Source organism: Pavona decussata, unplaced genomic scaffold, assembly GCF_977016875.1.
Source record: "Pavona decussata unplaced genomic scaffold, jaPavDecu1.1 SCAFFOLD_87, whole genome shotgun sequence".
In the NCBI taxonomy this organism is placed as follows: domain Eukaryota; kingdom Metazoa; phylum Cnidaria; class Anthozoa; order Scleractinia; family Agariciidae; genus Pavona; species Pavona decussata.
In genome coordinates this window covers 3,832,929-3,846,283 of record NW_028145504.1, presented here as the reverse complement: position 1 = coordinate 3,846,283, position 13,355 = coordinate 3,832,929, and the positions used below count along the sequence as shown (strand labels likewise).

Genomic DNA, 13,355 nt, shown 5'->3' with positions numbered 1-13,355 from the left:
CTCGATGTTGCATGAGTGGAAAAGTAAGCGCTGGTGATCGGCGTGTGCTTTTCACGAACAGGGTGGGCACGGCATAGCAAGATATCTCTTGTCGGCTGAAAGACACAGTTATCCGTTCATTTGTGAAACATGGTATTGCAATACCCACTTCTGGTAGCAGGGACAGTGAAATAAACCTCGATGGTCTACCGGACCACCGCATGAATGAATTAGCCGATGTAGAGGAAATCTAATTCTTCTCTGACTCAAGGGAGGAAAGCTAAACTCAGGATAATGGTATTCTAACGTTTCGAGTCCTTCCCATTAAGCCCTTCACTCCAGTTTCCCACTCTTAGCTTTTCCCAATAGGTTGTTACTAGAATGGATACTCCAAAACAAGGTTGGACACCTTATGATATTTACACAATAGAAATTTTCTGAAATCGATATTAGTGAAAGCCTCGAACCTGGGTCATTTACTCCTTACCTGTACATCCACTAGACCAAGAGGGCTAGCTGACAAAAATGATAATTTTCAATTTTTTTTAGAGAGTTAGTGATGAAAACAAATGACAGCTAACTAAACGTTCACCATTTGCTGTTTTAATAAAGTGTATGAGTCCTCAGCTCCTACGTTCGTAACAAGAATGATCAGTGATGGGACTAAAAATAGTAGATCAGAAAACATTTTTGACCCGGTTGTGTTGCAATAAACGCATGGATGCGTGATTGCCGCTTTTAGGAGTCAGTTAAAATGATCGTATGCTAATTGTCTTCTAGTTTGCTTTTAACCGCTTCGTTTGTTTTGTTATTGTTTGCAAGATTGAAGGAATTTTCTAGCGGACAAGGATGTTCTTGAGGGATTTTTCCTTTCTGTACGATACAATCGGTGGCTGGTTAAAGATTTTTTGTAGCTTAGGTTGCTGTTGAATGATGTGCCACTGTTTCATGAGAATCTTTTTGAGGGTCGGTGTGGCCATATTGTAGGCAGTAACACGGTAACATCTCTTTTGTTTGTGTTGTTTTGTTGCAAAGAACCTTTTTTCTGTCGGCGAACTTAACGTCGGTCAGTATTTCTTGAACGAGCGTTAAAGGGTAGCCTCTTCTACAGAGTCTGTGTTCAAAATCTCGTTTGTTTTTTACAAAGTTTTCTCTGGCTGAGTTAGTTGTTAAAAGACGTAATGCTTCTCCTTTTACAAAGCCCTTTTTATACAGTTTAAACGGTGGCAAGGTGAGAAGTGTGTATATTGAAAAGTTTCTGTAGGCTTGAAATGTGTTTGTAAGTCAAGGATTTTATGAGTTGATAGACGAGGTCCTTTGAATTGAAAACCTCAGTGTCAAGAAAAACAGCGCGCTGAGATGACATTTCACAAGTGAACTTGATTGTAGGGTGGAAATGTTCCAGTGTTTGTTTGTTTCCAAACCGAAGGTTTAGAGGGGCTAGCCAATAGCAGTCGTTTTTCTAGGTCTGTCATAAAAATAACAGAGAAAGCAATTGCTGTCTTAGTTCCCATGGCGACGCCATGTGTTTGTATTAGCTTCAAACAGTTCTTTTTGGAACTCTACCATAGCACAACAGACAATTTCCGACCAGGAGATGGCTGCCATTTTCAGCAAAATGGCGGACAGCATAGCGACCTCGTGGCCTTGACAGTCCAGACTTCGTACAAGTGATTCCAGATCACAACCAGCCCCCCAAAAGCCAAAAACAAATCAGACTGAGGGCACCAAAACCATCCGGAATCGACTCCTCACGCTGGAAACCAGACGAGCCAAATGGAAACAGTCCTTACAAGTCCAGAGGGAACACGCTAAGAACTCTACGTGCCCCTACGGTTTACAGCACAGACCGAAACCTCATATACGGTTCGACAAAGAATTCCAGACCACCTTGAACCAGATCAGTCACCGAGCCCATGCGGAACTACTAACGCTGATGGTTAAACAGCAGGAAAAGAGCCTAGCAGCTGACAATGAGGCCATCCAAGCCCAACAGCAGCTACTACGAGACCTGTATCCAGACCAAGAGAGTGCAACCAGACACCATGCTGCCAACAAAGTCAGACCCAGGCTCAGGCCGCTGAAGAATACACCTAAGAAAGTTCAGCAAACTTGTGATCTCGCTTCTATGTAGGCTCAATTATCTGACCTTAAGAAAATGTTTTGTGAAAAAAGTGAGACAGTCAATGTAAATAAAAGCAGAGTTAAACATTATACCGGTGTGTCTTTTCCTGACTCAAAGGGTTACACAGAAAGCCGTAACACACGGAAGGGTCACAGAAATAAGAAACGCTCCTTCAGACGACACAGCCTCAATGCGTCCTTAACCTATAACACTAGAGTTCAAAACGAGAAATATATTAAAAATTTCTCCAATAAAGCTCTCTCTAATGACGAGGTAAACTCCTTTCTAGAGGTCTTAAATTTATACCCTCCTGTTCCTAGCTCCAATAAATCTTTACTAAAGGATTCAATAATTTCGCAAGAACAATGCGTTTGAAATATAGGTTCGCAAACAAAAGGAAAACCTCTGCACCTCCCTTCCATGTTAAATCCACATTTCAATCTTCGATCCAAAGCTAGGTTGCCCTTGAAAATCACTTGGAAGAAACAAAACTTGAACTAGCTTCAGTAGTTTTCCACACTCCTTTAGACAATATTCAACAATTATCTGATGGTAACTTCTGCAAGCCTCTCGGAACTCCTATTGTGCTGGACACTGTCCTAAAAGTGAATCGGATAGTGGACAAACTATTCCGTTCGGGCAATATTAACACAATGACTCACAAATGGTTAACAATCGGTCTTAAAGAACCCCGCATACCAGAATTTTACACGCTAACAAAAAATCACAAGAAAATACCGGTCGGCAGGCCAATCGTCTCTGGTAGCGGCGGCCCTACAGAGCGTATTTCTAGTTTCGTCGACTCACTATTACAATCCATCGCTAAAAACAGGAGTCATTTCTGAAAGAGACAACCAATTTTATTAACTTCATCGAAAGCACGCAAATCTCAGATGATGTGGTTTTAGCCACCCTTGATGTAAGTTCCCTTTACACAAACATCCCCCAAACAGACGGTCTTGACGTTATTTGTCGCCACTGCGAACACCACTATGACCACAACTTACCAATTCCCACAAACGACTTACGGGAACTTTTACGGCTCATACTCGAAGAGAATTCTTTTAAGTTTAACTAAACACACTTCATACAAACACATGGCGTCGCCATGGGAACTAAGACAGCAGTTTCTTTCTCTGTTATTTTTATGGCAGACCTGGAAAAAACGACTGCTAATGGCTAGCCCCTCTAAACCTTTGGTTTGGAAACGATTTAGTGATGACATATTTTCACTGTGGAACATTTCAATGCAAGAAGACAATCAGAACAATAGATCCCTTCCAGGAGAGAGAAGAATTTAATCCAGGTTTAATGAATAAATCAAATGATGATTTGACGTCAGACAGGAAGGGATAAGTGGGTCCCCTCCCTCTTGATATACGCGTCGATAATGAATTTTGATTGGGTCGTTTTTGTTGAAGACAATCAGATTAAAAGATCCCATCTAGGAGAGAGCAGAGTTTAATGCATAAAGTAATGTGCAGATTTGAAGCTACGACGAAGAAAAAAAAAAAAAGATAACCGACCGAAAACTTGATACGCCCTGCCCTGCGGGCATCCCGTGTAATAAAAAAAAAAAAAAAAAACGGAACCCATTTTTAGACACGGTATGCCCATCTGGGCATCCCGCGTAAAATAGATGAAACCAGTGTCAAAGGTGGGAAAATGGGCGCGAGCAAGTCACGATTTGTTTTTGTAAGAGTTCTGTTAATTAATTACAGCGCAGTAAAGCAAAACCAATTGAAAACCGCTGTATCTGATATAATTTTAGTGTCATCGGCTTGGAGTGCATAGCTTGTGCTGTTTTCTGTAAAATATAAGTTAGATTTGATGATGATCTTTGGAGAACAATTTCGCTGATTTGTATTCTTAAACATTCTTTTACGGACGAGAAATGAAGCAAAGAATATTTGAATTTCATGTAAAGGCGTTTCAAGAATCAAAAGAGCTCGGCCAGTGTAAGCATTTTACGTGAAACCAAAAACAAAAACACAACGACAACAGCAACAACAAAACAAACAAAAACTCTTCACATGACGAATTTTTTGCAAGCACTTTTTCTGTCATGACTTTGTTTTCGGGAATTGCCCTCATCCTCGGCCCTCGATAATATTTTTCTGACGGTCCATCACGACAACTTTAGCTAGGCCGTTCTTTGTTCAAGCGATTTCCAGGACTTTGAATCTCCCCTGACGTCCCAAAGTCGGCAAATGTCTCTTGTATTTTTTATAATTATGCTAACTTTTGAGTCGTTCGATGCTCGATCATTTTTTTTAATTGCAACCTCACAAATATTTATGGACGGTATTGGGAAGTACCTCCTGTGGTGCCTTAATTGTTCTGTGGTTCTAACTTATGAGACCTTGGTTGTGTAATCGTTTATTGGGACCATTGGCGTAAGATAATGAGCAACCTTTTCATGTGACCTGCCTAGCCTGTGTAAACCCATTGTACCGAAAAGCATGGCGAAGGCCGAAGGGTACATTCGCCCATAATTCTTAGCGTACGAAAACCTTGACAAACGCTCATAAAAACGCACAGAAAAGCTTCAAAAACTTCAAACCTAGGATGCACAATATTCATACCTGCCAAAGGTCATTTCACGCCAGTGTGAAAACAAGGAAGGACTTCTGCTGTTTTTGTTGTTTGCGTTCTGCGGATCCGTGAATGCTGTGAGAGATGGATCGGACGATCAAAATAATGGTTTTGCGGGCCATCTGCCACCTTTCTTTACATGCAGTTTCAACAACTAAGTTATTCATAAGAACTTAAATAAATTGTCTCGATTTTTTTTCAGACACCAGGTAATGAATTAAATTTTCATTTGCTAATAGTCGCGCATTTATTTAGGGTATATTTAGGGCTTCAGTGAGGAATTGGGGGCGGGGGGGGGGGGGGAGTGTTTTACCGTCATTTCACTATTTCATTACGTTCAACTTTGAAAAGAAAGGCACAATCGTTATAACATCCGAATGTTCCCGACGTCTCTGGGTTAGAACAGCATTTACCTAACATGTATTGTGCAATTAATTGGTTCATTAGTCACCAATGACAATACTCGTTAAATATACATAAATTTGATTGCTCTGATTTACGTTTTCCGATCGAGAACAGAGCAAATAAGAACACTTTTTGACATCTCCAAAATAACGAAATTGATGACAACATTTCAAAAAGGCTACGGTAAGTATTTCTCGGGAGATTTGGTGCTCTAACCGGGAGACCGGGAGATTTGATGAAAAACTTGGAGACTCCCGGGAAAACCAGAAGAGTTGGCAGGTCTTGTTAGTACAGGGGCGAATTTCGCTAAAAGCAATATATGGCTTTTTAGGTGGCTGTTGGCTTTGCTTTGTTGTGGGTTCGCTAGGTATTGTGGTAAAGTGTACAGCCACCATCTTTTTTTCGTACGGTGGATAATAAATGCTGTACAAGGTGGGCCACCTTTTTCTAAGTCATATGCGGGATATTTTTGTCTCGTCATGACCGGGATTTCCAAAAACGTACGAGCCACTTCCCAAGATTTCCGACGATTTCCCGAAGATTACGGATGTTGCCGAAAATGTCCGAAGATATTCCGACGACCTTCGAGCACGTTAATACGATTCGAACGGAATGTAGACATTTGAAAGCTTTTGCGATTGTTATAAAGAGCAAAGAAATAATACACAACAAATCTACGAATACATAACGAAATACACAACGAATACATAACGAGTCTACGAATAAAATGATATAATGTGGCCATTTAAATGAAAGCTATTTGTGAGCTAATGTAGGTTCTTAAAATTTGTGTTTGTTAAGACCGACGTTTCGACCAGTTTTTACTTGTCTTCTTCAGGGTTGATATAAAACTAAAATTCAATAAGGCGAATCGTTGTTTGCTTAGTAACCGCATAGAGACATATAATGATCATTAAATGACGTAAAAGTCATGTTAAAAATGCGCGGGAAAATGTACTCTAAGCCGTCGATTTTAAGAATCATTTTAACCTCTAGAAAATCCCGAAGAATATACAGCTTTTACAGTATTTGAAAATGAGAGGTGAAAGCTTTATAGAAACGATTTTAAAATTGTTTTCTCATGTTTTCTCTGTGAGCTTCAGTTCTTGAGATTTTGACCTTAAGTCAAGTATCAACAAATCGTCGAAGAAATAAAACATTTTTGATGTTGTTCACAAATGTTTATTTACTCCCAGTTTCACACAGCCCTTGGACTATTTTTTGCAACCACTTATTCTAAAAACTAGCACCAATATGTTTTAAATCATTTAATTTAACAATTAACACTTGTTGTTTTTCTTTTAAGCTATTGCGGGTGTCAAATTGATTTTTTCTGCGATTTCAAGTTTTCACTGCACCAAGATGAACCCGAAGGCCTTGATGTGCTTCCCTCCATTGTCTGGTGAAAATCTATCATCGGCCGCGTTTCCACACGTGTTGTGGTCATCAGGGAAACCTGCAGCACCAAATCCGATTCTGGAGTCGCAGCTATCGCAGTCGTTTTCGTTGTTGGAAAGGATACCGATTCTTGCTTTTTGACCATTTTTGCACTCAGTGTTAAACCCTTCCCTGTTACAAACACGCTGCAGGGATGCTTCAGACCCAATCAGCGACTTCCACGTGTCACGGCCGAGTGAGGTGTTGCGGTATTTCCCGTCAGCAATGAGTGAGAAAAGAGAGCTCGCCCATTTGTCAATGAAAAAAAAGTTGGTCTGGTGGTCGACCATCATCCCGACACAGATCTTAGAGAAGGGCGTGCTCCAATAGGTTGGCATCTTAGTTTCTTCATTGTCGAACCCAGTCATCCCTCCTGGAAGGTTCAGGGGCTCTTTGTTACGCCAAAGGGGGGAATTGTAATGGAAGGTTCCCTGAAATTACAGACAGAAAAAAAAATCATATTTTTATAAGCAAAATCAATGAGCGATAAGACAATAACAAGTTGAAAAGAAGTGTACCTTTGTGCCATTCATCTTCATAGCCAGCGTCCACCCTCCGTCTCCGCATCCAGTTTTATTTCCAGCTTTTCCCATGTGACAGTAAACAGGAATCTCTTCCGAACCAAACATCACCTGGTACGCACCACTCTTAAGCGATCTGCAATCAGACGAAACAACGTGAATTCTTTTCAGTCGTGCCTTTTGCTTTCTAAAACTCTATGATTGCTTAAACCAATTTCTACCACGTTATTGGGTGAACCATTTAAGGGGAAACCTTAATTAATCGCAACTTGATGGTACGCATTTTTTCATACTTTGTGTCTATTTTGGATTAATCCATTTCATCTTTAACGCCAATGAATATGATTGGCCATACTTATAACCTCGGTTTCTGTGCTTTGACATTTCATCTAAGGCTTTTCCATAGCAGCCAGGTGACTTACAAAGAATGAAAATGAATGAATGAACGAATGAATAACTTTATTAACGTGTCGGTGTTGAGTAGCTGAGGGGAGAAGTCCTCTCTGCTTATTGCAGACAACTAAACTTACAATAAAAGGTTTCCTAAAAAAAAGCTTTTTCTTGTTCTGAACTCCTCAAAATCCTCGACCTAGCGGAAATCGAACCCACGACCTCTGGATATGATGAACCGTTTCCGTACCGACGAAGCTACGGAAACAAATTTCGTACACGCTGTTCCGTTTTTTCACAGGATATAGGTATATGGCTCCAACAGTCCTCTTGTGATATGTGTCAGTTGAGTGTATCATATTTATTCATAAGAAAACAAGCCACATTTGTCGTAAATCAACCAACCCGTCAATGCCAACCGTTAGTGCCTATAAATGAACACGTTTTGAATGCTAGCATATTTTTTTTCGTCAAAAGTGCTAGTGTGACAGAGGCTATGTTACAATCGTGAACGCGTTCCACGTTTTTGAAAACGAAAGGGACGATCGACCGTGACTAGCAGGCGCCAATAAGTGTTACTTGTTTCAAATGACATTAATTGCATCAACTTACGGATTTCTTTTATACAGTTCATTGCAAGAATAGACAACTGCAAAGAAACAAAAGGAAATACGCCTGTAACTACAAATTTGAAATACATAGATTGCAAAACTCAAACTGGCTTGATAATTAGACTGACACCAGTATACCTGGGCGCGGGCAAGTTTCGTTGACCAGTGCGGCCAGGTTTTCCATCTTCATTTCCAACATCTCAATGGCTACTGAAAGTCAGCAGTAAAGAAAAATAAAGAAGAATTGAGGATGAATTCAAATCATATTACTTGCTATAAGTGGCAAATGGAAAAACAGGGTAATCCTTCTTTTTCCCTTTGTTTAATTTAGTTTCGTCCAATCGATGCGGATTTTTCTCGTTTGACAGAAGATTATTAGTAGTTAACTATTCATATATACTCAGAACGATTTTAAAAGTTTAAGACAGCTAAAGTAAAGTCAACTGAAAAGAAAAATTGATTTTATTTTAAGTGTTTTCACTAAAAAATAGCCTTGTATGCTTGTTAGCCGTACCAATACGATTTTTAGAATTAACCACAACAACACGATTTTGTCATTCCTTCATTTAATTGTGTACTTACAACCTTATCTTGAGATACAACAGGACTACTTTAGGAAGTCAGATTTTATTAGACCAGCTGAAGTGTGCAAGACCTTTAACCTGCCAGTCATCTTCCCCGAGTTGACAACTGGCAAACGGAAGCTATATTTGTCCAAACTACTGTTACCGCCTTTCCCCGGGATGTGCGACAATGTTTCTTTCTTCCTTTATAATTACTAAATTATATAACAACTTGTTTTTCTTTACCTAATACTTAGCTTTCTTATAAATACACCCGTTACTGTTGTTGCAATTTCTTCCTATGAGAGTTGCTTAGTTATAAAACTATAATTCCTCATTTGATTTATTGATTTATTTTTATGTTAGGGGGGCAACTGTTCAGTTTCTATGTTCGCAGGATTCAAGAGCCTGCTTGTTAAAGCTACTAGAAATAGTCAGACATTTCTGCAAAATATTTTGGATTGTAATGTTTTAGATCTAGACTGTACTAAGTGGAAAGACGTAGGATAGTTAGAACAACAAAGGCTTGCACCAAATCGAAGTACAAACTAAACGTTCACCATTTGCTGCACGGAAATGTTATTTCTCCTCGCACAGCGTCATTAAGATTTTCGATTCAAAAAGACGAAACCAGACTTTTATGTATTGCATTATGGAATTAAGGGTTCTTCTTATAGCGACAGGTTTTTCTTTGCAGGGAGTGGATCATGTGCAGGCAAAATTTAGCAAACACTGCAAACGTTGATTTCGGTTACACTATACCAGCAACTTTAAATGTAAGGCCTTGTTCACCTTTTAATCCGTTATTGCTTGAGGGACACGAAATGCCAGTCCTGTTGTTACTGACCTTAATGAGAAAAAGATGCCCCTGCTAGTTAAACAGTACACTATCCCTCTTGAGAGTCTTCGTTAGTTGGTGGGTTGGGGATGAGAGAGGAGTATTCGGTAGGAAAAGCAGACTTGTTGGATTGTTTTAACACAACACTCAGTGGTGGTTGGACACGGTCCGAAGAGCATCATGGTAGAAGTAATTGGCCAATCACATCACCGTATTCTTTCACCAGCGTTTTAGGAAGGATCTTCATGCAAATAATTGCTTCGTCTTATTGAATGTTTTATTCACCGTGTAGACGGCTTTTCTTCGAAGTGAAAAGATTCAACAAGCGGCGAGGTATGTAGGTGACTAGTGAATGTATTTTCTCATAATTTTCTTGGTTATTGTCGTCAATATTCGCCTTCCTCGCAAGCCTGTTCAATATGGGGGCTTTTCTCCACGTGCAATGATCATTAAACGCGTTTACTTTTTGACACAATATCGTCGGGGTTCCAAGTAAGGAAATTACACCATCTGCTTTATGGAGAGTTACACTTAGATTTTAAGGCATCGCACCCCATCGCACCTCTCACCGTTCTTTTGCTATGTGCCTTTAAAGTTTGGCAATTGTGAGGAGCAAACTTGAGCGAGTCACGATGTAACATAAAACTTATTTAGTCACTTCAGGTCTGTATTTTACAACAAAAGTCAATCATTTGTGGAATCTTAATTATGATTTAATTTGCTTATTCTATTCTATATTTTGTACAAATTGTATATAACTAGTGTCGCCAGTAAAAGCGATTGACAGCTAATTTGCAAGATGACCTTCAAATTAATAAAAGTAGATGTATGCTAATTTGATCTCAATTGCACTTGACTATTGTCAGTGGCTGAAATCTCTGGTATGCTCTGCAAAGTATGTGGAGCCATCCACCTTCACACTGGTGTACACTTCGATGTAAACAGGCCCTTAGTTTAGGAGTTGGGGGCATACCTTGTGAGCAGAGTTCCCCTCAGTTTGTATTTCAATATTTCTCCAATCCAATTACATAATTATTTGATATGTTGTGGATTTAAAGTGACACGTACATGTAAACGAGAGGGGGGCATCTTGTGTGATTAAAATTCTGTTCCGCTTTGCCAAGTACTTAATAACATGTACAATTTGTACAGCAGTTGTTTTTAATGGGATTGTTATTATTAAAATAAAATGTAAACATAGATTTGATAGTTGGTTGTCTGTTCTCATTAAAGCTGCACAAAAAATCTTCCAAGATCAAAGGCTGAACCAATGTAGTAATGAGAAGGGGGAAGGGGGGGGGGGGGGTGGTGCGATGTAATACAACAATATAAATAATTGAAGAACTTTTTGAGCTCGGGATCGTACATTATAATTCAAAAGATACGATATTAGAGGAGGACGAAGGATTGCTTTTGTAATTGTATGGAAGTGGTGATTACATGGAGCAGTTTCGGCAGTACCAGCTTTCGATAGGATCGCTGTGTAAAACCAACGTTTTGAGCGTTAAATTAGTCGATGTACGCTAACGGTAACCGGAGAAAACTAGTCGAATAAATTGCCAAATTAACCGATTTTCAGCCTTTCTGAAGTGAAAATTTGTCATTCCTTGAGATCCGCACAGCACGAAGGTTTGTTACAACTGAGCTCGAACCGACAACTCGCCCCAGCATGCTCCTCGGACCGTGTCAAACCACCACTGCACAACACGCATTGACTATATTTGGGAGAAACGATAAACTGTTCTTTCAACAATTTTTTTTGCAAAGAAACAACAAGTAAACAAATAAAGGAATAATCGGAACAAAGTACGCCTTAAGAAAGATGATTTTCTTGATTGGCATGCTGCTGGTAAAATGAAATGACAAGACAGAGAGGAAATTCATTTCCATTGACTTCTTATCCACTTAAATTTTTCTCTCTTATTAGTAATACCACCTTTCTAAGCTGTAAGTCTTAAGAGTTAAAAGAGCAATTTCAAGCATTATTTTACAAGTGATCACTCCATCCCTACCAGTGTGGTCAGGTTAGCCATTGCGTCCTTTTGCTGTTTGACTTCGTTCAGGATGGAGTCTTTCATTTCTTCGACTTGCCCTCTGAGCACATAAAACTGACGTAGTTGTGTAGCGTCTGTCTCTTCCTTTATTTCTGAATCCTTTGCTTTCAGCTCTTGAGGGGGCACTGGCGTAACCTCTTCGGTCGATCCACAACCTACAATAAAATGTTCACATGATTAAACTCTGTCCAAACGGGAAAAAGTGCTATTTAAAACTATTATTTAAGAATTAATAATGATTACTTCATTCCTAGTAAAACGTATTTAATGTCTTTTTTGGTGAAAACTAGGTCGAGGACCCCGATGTTGACAATTAGTAGTATGTAAGAGATTAATTCATCATCCTGGAGGCTCCAGAGAGATGCCTAGCTAAGGACATGCTCCTCCGGTGAATTTTTAAATCTAGAGGCTCTGAAATGCTAATTTAATACTTCTTTATGGTTATCTCTAGATTAAAATCAGTCTCTTTCAAGTAGTAAAATGGTAGTCTTTTTATTGCTTGCATGTCAATATTATTTAAACTTCCCCCTAAGGCCGTGTAATTTTTGCTGCTATATCGGCTACTACGCTCACGCATGTGGTGGAGGAGTATTCAGGTATGTTAAAAATAGGTGGAAGGCCTGCATCACTCCTTCTCCATGTTCAGTGCTTTTTTCTCTCTGTCTTAGTTTGTTATGTACATCATCTATGTCTCTTTGATCCTTTTTCTAACCTTTTAACGACTCAAAAGCTTTAAGATCCATACATCGTATAATAGAAGGCTGAAGTCTGTTTTGTCATGGCCTCGCTCGGCTTTAAAATGTTAAAATGTTAAAATGTTTTTATCCCTTTTCCGTTTGGCTGTGACTCAATGTGTTTACGTTTTGAAATATGCCATTATAGGAGCAGACAAGACCACGGTTTCGAACCTCCTCAGCAGATCTCTATTGATAACAACGTCATGTTGCTTGCGACATAGGAAGCACAGTTACAAAACAAACAGAACGAGAGGCCGAAAGCCACAGAACTTATAATAAAGAAATTCATTTGAACTGATAATTTGAAACAAGCGACGGTGGAACACAGGGCTCTATTCAGTTAGTATGAAATCCTCCAATTCATGGTAAACCGCTATTAATGTCAACAAGAAGTGACATACCACGCACGCGCGACTGAGTTAAACAAATATTTGTGTTCGACGAAGGGGACGCATGCTTATCTGTTGGTGTGCCGTCATGTGAGTTTCCTGTACATGCCAGCAGGCGTATATATCGTTCATCTTTTCGTCGTTATTTTGAATGACGTCATACTATACGAATTCACCCCCTAATCTTTGATTAATGAACTAGATCTACTGAATTCCAAGTAAAACACTGGCAGCCCAAGCTCCCTATCCAATAACATGAACTTGACGTCGAAATACTGAAGACTTGTTATTTTGTGTTTTGGTGAGATAAAAACCGTGTTGAAAAGGCTAGAAAATAGATCGAGACACTAGTCTGAGTTAGCAAGGGCTTCGAGTGCAATGGAAGGAAAATATTCCTTTTTGTGTTTCTAACACATAATTCTGTGAGAAGGCAAATTCAATGAGAAGTGAATGTTCAATAAAGAGTGGCTTCGATGAAGCATACGAGATGAAGGCCAGAAAATTATTGTTGTTTATTTATTTATTTATATTTGCTGGGTAAGAATAAATAGAAATAAAGTAGTTGCATTGTATCACGAGATCACGGCCAAAAGACCCCATCTTTTCAGGGGTAAACAATAATGTTGACTGAAAAGCATGCGTCCATTTTTGGCGAACAAGTCGTATTTTGTGATGCTCAAACATATGATTAGGCGGTGATTTAAGCACGTG

The 13,355-nt window shown here is 39.4% G+C and overlaps 1 protein-coding gene across 11 annotated transcripts in view; it reads right to left on the bottom strand.

The window, feature by feature from the left end:
• The window catches only part of LOC146474855 (uncharacterized), a 67,404-nt gene that overhangs the window by 9,421 nt on the left and 44,628 nt on the right, over window positions 1–13,355 (bottom strand). The window contains exons 2-7 of one of the 11 annotated variants that reach the window (XM_085116632.1): window positions 11,477–11,673; window positions 9,419–9,473; window positions 8,202–8,273; window positions 8,065–8,101; window positions 7,060–7,198; window positions 6,023–6,972 (exon numbers count right to left, since the gene is read on the bottom strand). The exons of 4 other annotated variants lie outside the window; for them this stretch is intronic. In XM_085116632.1, the coding sequence (XP_084972758.1) occupies window positions 6,454–6,972; window positions 7,060–7,198; window positions 8,065–8,101; window positions 8,202–8,273; window positions 9,419–9,473; window positions 11,477–11,673 (1,019 nt within the window). In that variant the 3' untranslated portion in view covers window positions 6,023–6,453. Of the gene's footprint in view, window positions 1–6,022; window positions 6,973–7,059; window positions 7,199–8,064; window positions 8,102–8,201; window positions 8,274–9,418; window positions 9,474–11,476; window positions 11,674–13,355 lie in introns of those variants that run through there. 6 more of the 11 variants (XR_014866083.1, XM_085116623.1, XM_085116625.1 and 3 more) reach the window with 6 other exon arrangements.